Below are 12,271 nucleotides of genomic sequence, written 5' to 3' on the forward strand. Positions count from 1 at the left end.
CTACTGAGCATGCGCACCGCTCCCAGGCGGAGGGTTCCCGGCGCCGCCGACCACCCGGACCCTTTACTGAGCATGCGCACCGCTCCCAGGTGGAAGGTCCCAGGCGCCGCCGACCACCGGCCTCTCTACTGAGCATTCGCACCGCTCCCAGGCGGAGGGTTCCCGGCGCCGCCGACCACCCGGCCCCCCTACTGAGCATGCGCACCGCTCCCAGGCGGAGGGTTCCCGGCGCCGCCGACCACCCGGCCCCCCTACTGAGCATGCGCACCGCTCCCAGGCGGAGGGTCCCGGGCGCCGCCGACCACCCGGCCCCCCTACTGAGCATGAGCAGCGCCGCTCCCCACCCCCCACCCCCGGCCCTGTCCCGGTCGCGGGCCCCGCTCCCTGCAAGTTGGGGTGTGCGGGCAGCACGGGGGACCCGATGGGGGGACTGCCCTCGGCCCTGCGTACCTTCCAATAAAGAACCCCGAGCCGGCGCAGCTGCTCCAGGCCGACCGGGCGGTTGGGCTCGGCGCGGTGGGGCCGCCTCGGGTCGTCGGCGGACTCGTCCATGTACCAGGCCTCCACCATGGCGGAGCCGGGGCGCCGCGAGCACCCCCTGCACGCCCCCCGCCCCTGACCCTGGCCCGCGGCTTTGGGAGGCAGCGGGCGAAGAGCGGGTGCGCCGCGCGGGGAGGCCCTTATCCCGGGGCGGCCATGCGGGGCGGGGCGGGGCCGGAGCGCTCCCGGCGGGGGGAGGGGCGGCGGGACCGGGGGCAGCTGCGAGGAGGAGGGGGCTCAAGGGGGCGGGGCGGAGATGGGGGGCAGCTGCGGGCAGGGGGGTCCAGAGGTCATCTTGACCAGAACAGTCTGGTGAAACAAGCAATACTGACGTGACACAATTTATACTTTAGAGGACGGAGATTAAGTGCCACCAAAGAAGCCACGCCACCCATGTGGGGCGCAGCGTGGCTTCAGGTCAGGTCGCGTCACCACAGAGGACCCAGGTGTCACTCAGGGTGGAATACCGCGTCCTCTCCATTCCCCCCATCTTTGCAGTATCAACAGTCTGCTCTGCATCCCCCTTCCCCATATGGCGGGTTATGTTCTAGGGGAAGAAAAACAAGCCTGCCCTTCCCATTCCTTGAATTGATCATCTGTTTAGCAGATTGGGAAAAAAAGGTTCATTTTTCAAAGCAATCAACCAGAAGAGATCCGATCATCCCGCCATCCGGCACAGCCTCTACAGGGAATCAAGTAACTGGGAAGCCCATGGGACTGAAACTAGACCTAAGCCGGCACATCTCCAGAACCTACAGCCCACTCTGAGCTCCAGGAACACTGTACACGAAGCACACATACACTTTGTGTCGGGCCCGCTGCTGCAGTCCCACCTCTCCCTCTTCACATGCGTGACCAGCTGCTGCTTGTCCCCCGGGGGACACCTTCCACGTCACTGCCCATCTTCTGTGCTTCATGACAAGGCTTCATGACCTTGTCTCTGATGGGGGTCGCACCTCACCAGTAAAGCTGCAGGGCTCACCCCTCCCTGCAGACTGCTCACACAAGGTGACCCAGGACCCTGAGTTGCCGGATCCAATCATGCACTTCTGGTCTGATCTGCTGTTGCCCTCAGCTGCCCCCTCCCTTCCCAAAACGCTTCCTTCTCACTTGCCTCCAGCTCCCTCCTGGTTCTTCTTGGCGTCACCGCAAAGTGGACTGTCCTGTCCTCTGTCCACACACACTCCAGGTGACCTCATGCAGTCCAGGATACGCGTTGACTTCCACAGCTTTCTCCAGCCGGGTCCTCTTAGAGACCCGGCTGGGTGTCTAACTCGGCATGGCCACACCTGTGGCGAATCAGCCTGTCAAACCTAACTCAGCCAAAGCAGAGCTCGATTCCCGCACGTCCAGGCAGGTCTCTCCCCAGCCTTTCAACAGCCCTGTCAACAGCCGCACCAACCACCCAGTGCCTGAATCCCAAAGTCTAGGGGTTTTGTGTTTCCTCTCTCTTACCCTCAGCATCCAACCACATCTAGCAACAGCACAAATCCACTCACTTCATCCCAGCTCCTTCTGCCCTCTTCTCCGGACTGGTAACACTGACTTGAGAGATGGACCCCTGCTCCCACTCGTGCAGCACTGCAGGCCGTTCTCTGCAGAGCATGTATTTTAAAAATACAAATGGGGGTGCCTGGGTGACTCCATCAGGTGGGTGACCAACTCCATCTCAGCTTGTCATGATCTCAGGGTCGTGAGTGCAAGCCCTTCACTGGGCTCTACATGGGGCGTGGAGCCTACTTAGAAAAAATAAAAAAATAATAAAAAGTAAATAAAAATACAAACAGGATCTTGTCACTTGTCTGCTTCACTCTCCTTCCCTGACTGCCGTGGCTCCTGACCACCTCTCCAGCCCCTCTCCCTCCCGCCTGTTCTCTGCCCTCCACACACTTGGGCTTCTCAGCGTCTGACCCTGATGTGCTCCTACGTGCCCTTCTGTTCTCAGCTGAGATCTCCCTTCCTTGCAGAGGTTGTCTGACCCCTCCCTACACCTCTGGGGGGGTCTCCCTGTTACACTGGTGCTGGTTGTACTGGTTTGACTGATGTCAGCCTCCACCTTAGGACTGTCAGCCCCAAGTGAATTTGTACTGCTGATGACAACTTGTGTCTTGGGGTCAGCGTGTGTCCTATGAGTCTTCCAGGGACCTCGTATAGGCAGTAAAAGAAAGTTTGCTGAATGACTGTGGAAAGGATGTGAAGAGAACACTGCAGAGTTTTCACAGCATTACTGCAACTGCCCTCCTGACGCAAACCAGATCTTGTGCCCTAGGACGGAACAGCTCTGTGTGCTGGGTAATCTTACAAAGGCTTCCTGAGTGCGGTCTCATCCAGGCTTACAAGCAAGGTGGGCAAGACTTACCACCGACCTAGTAAAGACGAGACAGCTGGGGCACACCCAGCTCCAGTGACTCGCTGGAGGTCCCGTGGCCAGGAAGGAGCAAGGCTGGGATTTGAGCCAGGAGCCAGCCCCAAAGCCTGCAGACGTTACTGCGGCAACACAGCGAGGGAAGGAGCAAGGCTGCTCTCCTCCGGGTGGGAACGACTGCTTTTTGGAATGGGGACAGTGCTTCCCGCCTTCTGGGGCTGCAGTACAGACAATCAAGCGTCACCATTTGGGGGCCTCCGTCTTGAGCAGACTTGTTTTTTCCTATTAGGGAGGAGAGAGGGAGCTGTGTTATATTGTAAAAAAAAAAAAAAAAAAAAAACATTTGGAAAAGCAAGACCATCGGGATGCTCTGAAGAATTGTCACGGAGCCCAGCACTTGCAGCCAGAGCCCATTCGAGCAGGCAGACTCAGATCAGAACAGCACTCATTGTATTCCTATGACCGTTGCTGGCCCACGGGATTGCTCCTTTGAAGGGAAGTCTTTTGAAATTGAACTACTCCTTCCAGAAGAATAGCCAGCAGCAGCCAAAAAATACGTTTTGCGACCAGAATTTATCACCCTAAAGTAGGCAACTCGGGAAGAATCTATTTAGATGTTCTGAAAGACAGATGGTTCCCGTCGCTGCAGCCCTGCCCGCGAGCACCGTTCTCCATCCCGGCTCTGTGAAGTGCTCCCAGCCCAGGGGCCCGCCAGCCAGCGGGGCAGGGCAACGGCACAGCAGAAGGCCAAGGGCCCCGAGACGCTGGAACATGAAGGATGTGGACGCTTCCTCTGCGAAGGCCCAGGGAGTAGATCTTTTAGGCTTTGCAGGCCAAGAGGCAAAATCAAGAAAAATAGATCAGTCCTTCATAACAACCATTTTAAAGTGTAAAAACCATTCTTAGCTCACAGAACATACAAAAACAGGCAGCAGGCTGGAACCTGCTGACCCCATTCTATCCCATTAATGATATTCACATTTCATCTGGTCACCAAGTACTTTATTCCCCTGGCCTGTGGGGAGAGCTCTGAAGGGTTTGAGATTTCACGCTACGAATGAGCTGTGGAGTGAGGCTGCCGTCAGCTCACCAATGCTGGCAGAAGACGCGAGTCTCCTGGGTCAGAGGCTCAGTGCGGGGATCAACTGCAGGAGTCGTCGTCAGCATGTCTGACAGGTTCCCAAACACCGGTTCCTGCTGGGGACACCAAGAGGCTGAGAGACACCTGCGTGCTCCGCGAGTTGCATTATAGGCAAAGAACCTTGAGCTTAGGACCCAAGACCTTTACGTGCTGGGCAGGAAGCGCAGCTGCCCTTGCTCCAGGAAGATACTGCATCTGTCTCGCAAGGCCATTCACTAAAGAAATCTCCCTGACAGGCCCTTTAGGATCTCATCTGTGGCTGCGCAGAAGTGTCAGAGACCCACGGAGAATTGTCTCCTGATGTGCTCCAGGGGCTTCTGTTTTATTTGCATTCAGTGGATACAGTCTAAGCCATGTGGCAGAGGGCTCCCAGCCCTGCACGTCGGAAGTGTGGGCACAGCGGCTCTTCCTCTGCTCGGCGTCCCACAGGCTGCACTCAGAGGTCACTGGGGCTGCGTCCTTTCTGGAGCATGGTTGTTGGCAGAACTCGTGTGGTAAATCTGAGATCCCCATCCTCTCCCTGGCTGCTGGCCAGGAGCGGCTCTCCCTGTCCAGAAGATGCCCTCAGTCCTCTGCCTGTAACATAGAAGCTCAGTTCTCTAAGCCAGCAGGAAAGGCTTTAGCCCTTTGAATCTCTTCTTCTAAGAAGACCTCACCTGATTAGTTCAGGCTCACCAAAGATAATCTCCACTTTGATTAGCTCAGAGTCCAGTGGTTTGGGGCCTTAATTACATCTGCCAGTAATCTAACCAGTGGTCAGATGCACCGTTCCATCTGCACTCAAGGGTCTGATACACTGGGGGGTGGAAATCTCAAAATGCTGCCTACCACATTAGTAAGTCTATGAATTGCCCTTATTCACCATTGCGGTGCCTGAGCAGAGACTGAAAATGGTTAAGACCAGTGGCACCTCTCTACTTTTATTTATTTACCTGAGTCCATGTTTTAGATAGAAGCACAGTGAGTGAATGTCACTGTTTCGTTGGAATTAGGTTAAAAGACAGTAAAATGAACTCTACGAAAGCAAGTAGAATCACCTTTAATCAAGCTTAACACTTGCTGAAGCTTCTAGGTAAGCCTTAGAAAACGACCACACATTTTTTTTTGTTGGAAGGGAGGGTTGTGCCCTCACTCCGAAGCCAGTGTAACACTGTCCTTAGCAAGAGTGGCTTGTTTAGTGTCCCATGTCTGGCCCAAGCCCGCATGCCCAGCTACTGCCACGGCGCTGAGTACGGTCGGACTTTGCCACGGCGGCCTCACACAGTCCGTTCTTGAGAAGATGTCTGCCAGGCACCCTCGCTGGAACACCCATGGTCATCTGGTGGCTAATTGGGCTTGCAAGTCCATCGTACGGCTGTCTCTCCTAGCCACCATCACCCTTTGGTTTACAGTAGAAATGCTTTCTGTATGCCTACCATTTTGTCACAGAGAATATTACAACATGTCCACTCAAAGGTCAAATTTAATAAAATTAAGTTTTACGGCTTCATCCAGGACATTCTATTTTTTTTTTAAGATTTTATTTATTTGATGGAGGGGTGGGGAGCACAAGCAGGGGGAGTGGCAGGCAGAGAGAGAGGGAGAAGCAGGCTCCCCGTTGAGTGGGGAGCCCGATGCGGGGCTGGATCCCAGGACCCCGGGATCATGACCCGAGCAGAAGGCAGATGCCCAACGGACTGAGCCACCAGGGGCGCCAGGTGGCTCAGTGGGTTAAAGCATCCAGGACATTCTTGAGAACTTGGGCTTCGTGTTTGTTGCTGCACGTGTGTGCAGAGCAGTGACCTCGGGCGGGCCCTCCGCGGCCTTTGCGCCCTCACCGCAGGCTCAGCACAGTGAGGGCCACACAGCACCCCAGCGTTATCACAGAGCTTGTTTTGAGAAACATGCTTTAAGAAGGCAGCTCTCATCTCTACTGTTCTGGGTATTCGGGCTGCAGGAGACAGGAGTCCAGCTTGCTAAGCAAACAAAACAAGGATGTGTTGGCTCAGGAAGTTGAGACTGCTAGGCAACCTTGCCAGAGCCTGGTAACAGCTCCCTCCTTCCCTGCCTCAACTCTCTCCTCTGTGCCCGGCTCAATTTCATCTACCGTAGTGAGCTTTCTGTAAGTACAGGAAACACGGCCACCAGCAGCTCAAAACCATGCTTGCTTGGAATTCAAGAAAAAGGAGCTCTTTTATGTGGTGTCTGGAGATCCGGTCTCATGGAGGATTCCAGATGGCCCAGTTAGAACCACGTGTCCGCCCCTAGGATCTCTGCAGAGCCCAAGGTCTGCTTGGGTGGCCACGTGGGTGGCCATCAGCGGAGGCCGAGCCTCGCAGCCCCTTGGAGCCCTGGGATGGGTGCAGGGAGAAAGCCAGGTCCCCGAGAGACGTGCTGGGCAGACAATGGGCGGATGTTCACTAACACTGGACTGCCAGGTGTTTCTCCCAAAGAGAGCATGAGGGTGCTCAGCAAACTGCTCTCGACTTAACGCTGCCCCTGTGTCCTCAGGCCCTGGGCCTCGAGGCCCCTCCTCGCTGCTGAGACCCGTCCGTGCCAAGGAGAGCAAACCAGTCCCCAAGGAGCCCGCGTCCGAACTGCTTTCCTGTCAGAGCCAACACTCAGCTAACGTCTTCTAAATGGAAAGCCTGGAGGGCTTTTTGGAAAATAGAGCAAATGTTAAGGGAGAATGGGTGTCATAAATAATGGCAGACATGCCAATAGCTGGAAGCAATGCAGGAGCACCTGTATAGAAATTACTGTTTCAGGGCATTTTGAAAGAAAGAGCTGAAAATAAGAGTTTGCTGTGACACACAAGGGCCCGTCTATAAATAGAGGGTCAACACTAAGACCTTGGGAATGAAAACCAGTGGGACTGTCCCAGATCCTCCACGTCAAGAAAACCTGGCAAGTTCACTGACAGAGACTTGACTACAATGAACCTGGGTGACAGAGACATATGGACATTCATGAAACTATTCTTTTTGTCTGTATATTTGAAAAATTCCAATGATGTTTACAGAAAGTTATGGTATTTTTTTTTATTTTTTTATTTTTAGATTTTATTTACTTATTTGAGAGAGAGAGACAGAGATAATGAGAGAGAGCACAAGTGGGGAGGGGAGGGAGAAGCAGGCTCCCCACAGAGCGAGGAGCCTGACGCGGGGCTCGATCTCAGGACCCCCGGGATCATGACCTGAGCCGAAGGCAGACGCTTAACTGACTGAGCCACCCAGGCACCCAAGTTATGGCATTTTGAATTAAGAAACAAGCCATCTCTGCATGAAATTTTCTTAACTGAAAAAAGGGAGTATGGGCTGCATTTCTTAACCAGAGGAGAAGCACTCAAACATCGCTGCCTGGAGGCCACAGTCAGCAAAATCTCGTTCACACTAATTAAAGGAGAGCATTTCTCTCGGTCTTAATACATCTTTGAAATAAGACAGAAGACATTCATAGGACTCTAGGCTCCCTTTCCCTGGGGACAAATGCAGGCTTATTTACAGCCTTTCAGTGAATTTTCCCACATCTCTGTGCTTCCAGGATGAAAATAAAACCGCATGTTTATTGCAGTGTGTGGGCACCTGGCCCATTCTCCAATTGTCAGTCACCGTATCTGGGATCATACTGTCCCCCCGAACACTTGCTCCAATAAAACTCTTCCTCAAGCGTGTTCCATGTCACATACATTGAAAGAAATGATTAGCAAAAAGTGTTTTGAGGTCAAAACCTTTGAGGAAACTGAAGCGTCTCGGTGGCTCAGTCCGTTAAGTGTCTAACTCTTGATTTCGGCTCAGGTCAGGATCTCAGGGTCGTGAGATCGAGCCCCATGTCAGGCTCCACATAAGGCATGGAGCCTGCTTGAGATTCTCTCTCTCCCTCTGCCCCTCCCCCACCCACCCACATACATGCTCTCTCTCTCTCTCTCTCTCAAATAAATAAATAAAACATTATTTAAAAAAAAACTTTGAGGAAACCTCCTATGCTGTCTCTCTTCTGAAAAGTGGTAAGGTTCATAATGAAGAAATTGCTTATGGGTAACAAAACTTTTCCCCATGGGGTGGGGGTGCATGCACTAATTCCAAAAGTGTCCCACCCAACATTCTTTGGTAAACACTGTCAAAGGTGCAGTGAATCACCGAAGCAGTAATTAGTAGAAGTTTACTGGGCATACACCAAAAAGACCCTTTCCAAACTGCGAGCACTTCACCAAAACAAGGACGGGGCTCAGGGGGTGAGGAGACAGCGACTTCCCGACTCACAGTGAGTGGTTACAATATTAGAATTTTACAGAATTGAGTAGTGGTTACCTCATACCAACTTTTGGTTAACAGCGTAATTTTCGCTCACAATTTCCAAGGGCATAAGGGAGAAATTATTCAGGTCAAGCTAGTCTTGCAAAATAAGCTAAATTAATCTTTGTTCGTATGACCAAACTGGTTTTGTCTGCTCAGGGAATGTTCAAGGCTGGTCTCTGTTTGCTTTTGATTTTAACCCCCACCAATGCTGGGGGGCAGGGAAGCAGAAACACGAGAACACCAAGCAACTACAGTAAGGGTTAGGACTAAATCTTCTTAGTAATAAAACCCACAAGAATGTATAAATAATAGATACTGAAATTTGGACTATAAGGATAGTTTTTCAGAAAGCCAATCTCACTCTGATGGAAAATAAACTTTGACCAACATCATAGTTTCTCACGGGTCAAATACGGCGCAGCGGGGATCCCTTGACTTTGGCACATTTGAGCCGTTAGACTAATGTCCCACACACTGGAGCCAACGGTCCCAAGTTACTCCTGGAGGAGTCAGTGGGGGAAACTGGTCTGACCTCAGGGCCTGCCCTGTGTCCCCTCCCTCGGCCCCTCCCAGCCCCCCCTCCATTCTCAGCCTGCTTGCTCTGCCCAGGGTCCCACTTCCAGCAGAGAGCCTAAACCTGCTTTTCTCCTATGCTCAGCCCCTTCGGACTGATGCTTTATCAGTCCCTTCAACAAATATTTACTGGGTCCCTGCCCTGTGCCAGGACTTGCTCTAGGCTCTGGGTAAGCAACAGAGAGCAAACAGAAGAGCCATACACGGTAGGTCAGAGGGTGGTGAAGGATAGGTAGGAGCATAATGCAGGGAAAGAGGAGTAACAAGTGACCGCTGGGGGGGGGGGGGGGAATGATCACACTCTGGATCCGTTTTGCACGAAGGCTAACCAGAGCTGATGATGCAGTGATGGGAGGCATGGCGCGGGACGGTCAGGGGCGTTCCGGGGGTGCAGCCTGAGCACCTGGAAGGATGCCGCCGTGGCGTGCTGAGGCCCAGGAGCCCGTGGGCTGCGCTGATGGGGGTGGGGGCGGGGCTGTGAGGTTGGATTTGCAGACGTCTGAGTGGAGATGCTGTGGGATGAGGGTAGAGTCCAGACTGGGTGCCCCTGTCTCGCAGAAGTTGGAACAGTGAGTGGGAGCTCCACCCTGATGGGTGCAGACGGCATGGTCAAAAGGACTCGTGTGGTCTGATGTTGAATGTGAGCTACCCACGATGGGCGTCTGTGCTGTCTCCCTTGGAATCTTAAGCTACCGGGGAGCATGCTGCGAGTTCCCTGCAGCACGCTGGGGTGCCTCGGTGCACACCTCCAGTGGGCTCAGGTTGACCAGGCTTCCTTGGGCAAAGGGGGTCCTCTGGGGCTATGCAGCACGGTGGGCAAGGAAGGTCCCCTGGGTGTGGAAGAGTAGAAAGAGCATTTCAGGAGCAGAGGGGAGGCTGGTGCATGCAGGAAACCAGGTGAAGCCAGATTCAGAGAGGGTGGGGAGGCAGAGGCTGGAGGTGAGGGAGAGGACAGCAGGAGCCCAGGGGCCATGGAGCTTCAGAAAGCCTAGTTATAGCTGTTCTTTGTGTAATGCAACCACAGAAGAACCCCACAGTGCATTTTTGGATGGTGGGGATATGCCAAAGATGAGCAGGAGACAGCGCTAGATTTTACAAGGTTGAGAGGCATACGTAATTGAAAATGTTTTGCTCTGATGCATTCCATCACCAGTTTGTCACCTGCATGGGGAATGTTCAGGAAGTGCCAGACGAGGCAATTAGACATGGGGCTGTAATAAGGAATGTAAGGACAGGAAAGAAGAAACGAAATGGTTATTCTTAGCAGATGACAGGATCGTAAAACCATGGGAAAGAATGGGAGCAGTTTTAGAAATAGTGGAAGCCCTATAAGTTGGTATTACAAAATTAATGTTAGGTAAGACCGAGGCTTTTCTATATACAAACAATAGTCAGTCTTAATAACTGCATTATAAGCAGATTAACTTGGAATAAACTTAACAGGAATTTTGAAGATGCCACAGGAACGCTGTTTTTCTTTTTTCCCATTTATTCATTTAACACATTCTGTTTGCATCCTCTTCCCCTGGCTTTCCTGAGGCATAACTGACAGGTACGACTGTATGTATGTAAATGTATGTGATGTTTAAGAAGACTTTATTATTTTAGAGCAGTTTTAGGTTAGGAGGAAGGTACAGAGATTGCCCCTCTAGCCCCCTCCCCAGCCAGACTCCCCCGCCAGAGTGTATATGTGTTACAACTGAGGGAACATGAACTGAGGCATCATCATTACCCAGAGTCCAGAGCTGACCTTAGGATTCACTCTTGGTGTTGCACGTTCTGTGGATCTGGACAAATGGTAACAAAGTGCATCCAACACTATGGCCTCCCAAAGACTACTTTCACGGCCCTAAAACTCCTGTGTGCCCCACCTATTCATCCCTCCCTCCACCCCCACCCCACCCCCAAAACCACTCATCTTTTACCTGTCTCCATAGGTTTACCTTTTCCAGAATGTCACATAGTTGTAACCATTCAGTACGTGGCTTTTTCAGACAGGCATCTTCTACTTGGTAATGTGCATTTCAGACACTCCGTGTCTTCATGGCTTGATGGCTCACTGCTTTTTAGTGAATATGGATGTCCCACTGTTCACCCAGTCACCTGGTTGCTTCCACCAGGTTTTGGCAATTACAAACAAAGCTGCTATAAACATCATGTGCAGGTTTTTGTGTGGACCTAAGTTTTCGATTCCTTTGGGTGAAGACCAAGAGAGTGACCGCTGATCGTATGGTGAGAGTGTTTAGTTTTGTAAGAAACCGCCCAACCATCTTCTGAAGCGGCCACACCACTTTGTGTTCCCACCGGCGATGAGAGTTCACGTTGCTCCGCATCCTCACCAGCGTTTGGAGTTGTGAGAGTTCTGGATTGTGGCCCTTCTCCCAGGTGTGCAGTGCTACCTCACTGTGTTTTTAATCTGCATTTCCTCGATGGCATGTTGCCTGTGCTCACTCTCCATCTTTGTACCTTCTTTCGTGTCTGTGAAGGTCACCGATCTATTTTTTAGTTGGTCGTTTGTGTCTTATCCTGGAGTTTTAAGAGTCCTTCGTATATTTTGGATAACAGTCCTTTTGCAAATATTTTCCCCTGGCCCGTGGGTTGTCTTCTCATTCTCTCCACGTCTTTCACAGAAGTTTTTTATTTTAACAAAGTCCAGCTCGTCAGTCCCTTCCTGGATCGCGTCATTGGCGTTGAAGCTAAGAAGGCACCGCCATGCCCATGGGCATCTGGGCTTTCTGCTACGTTCTCTTCTAGAAAGTTTTATAGTTTTGCATTTTACATTTAGGTCTATGATCCATTTTGAATTAGTTTTTTTTGAATGGTGTCTGGTCTGGGTCTAGATTCATTCTTCAGCATGTGGATGCAGTTTTCCAGCAACATTTGTTGAAAAGACTACCTTTGCTCCATTGTAATGCCTTTGCTCTTTTGTCAAAGATCAGGTGACTATACTTATACTTTTGGCCAATTGATGATTTGTGTATACATTGTAAAATGATTATCACGATCAAGTGCATTAACACACGATGATGACTTCGCAGGTAACCTTTTATTTGTATGTGCGTGTGACAATGCTTAAGATTTACTCTTAGCAAGCTTCCAGTATACAACACAGTATTATCAACTGTAGTCACCATGCTATACACCTGTTTCCTTTTCTGAAGAATAAATTGATGGGAAGCCATATATACAAGTGACCAACAGATTTACGGAAAGATGATGCCCAACTTCTCCAGAAATCTCTAATGTAAGTCAGAGCAAGGAGTCTGGTAAGGGCCTTGGCAAAGAGAAAAAGAGTATTTCCAATGAAGGTCTGGGAAGACTTAATATTAGCAAGGGTGCATCCTTACAGGCACTCTTTTGGAAAAATGCAAACTT

The 12,271-nt window shown here is 51.6% G+C and overlaps 1 protein-coding gene across 1 annotated transcript in view; it reads right to left on the bottom strand.

The window, feature by feature from the left end:
* LOC118007285 (1,2-dihydroxy-3-keto-5-methylthiopentene dioxygenase) overlaps positions 1 to 712 on the bottom strand; it is an 11,149-nt gene extending 10,437 nt beyond the window's left edge. The window contains exon 1 of the mRNA XM_035000289.1: positions 451 to 712. Within this exon, the coding sequence (XP_034856180.1) occupies positions 451 to 570 (120 nt within the window). The 5' untranslated portion in view covers positions 571 to 712. The remainder of the gene's footprint in view (positions 1 to 450) is intronic.
* Positions 713 to 12,271: the final 11,559 nt, after the last annotated feature.

Source organism: Mirounga leonina, unplaced genomic scaffold, assembly GCF_011800145.1.
Source record: "Mirounga leonina isolate KUSES-001 unplaced genomic scaffold, KU_Mleo_1.0 Mir_117, whole genome shotgun sequence".
In the NCBI taxonomy this organism is placed as follows: Eukaryota; Metazoa; Chordata; class Mammalia; order Carnivora; family Phocidae; genus Mirounga; species Mirounga leonina.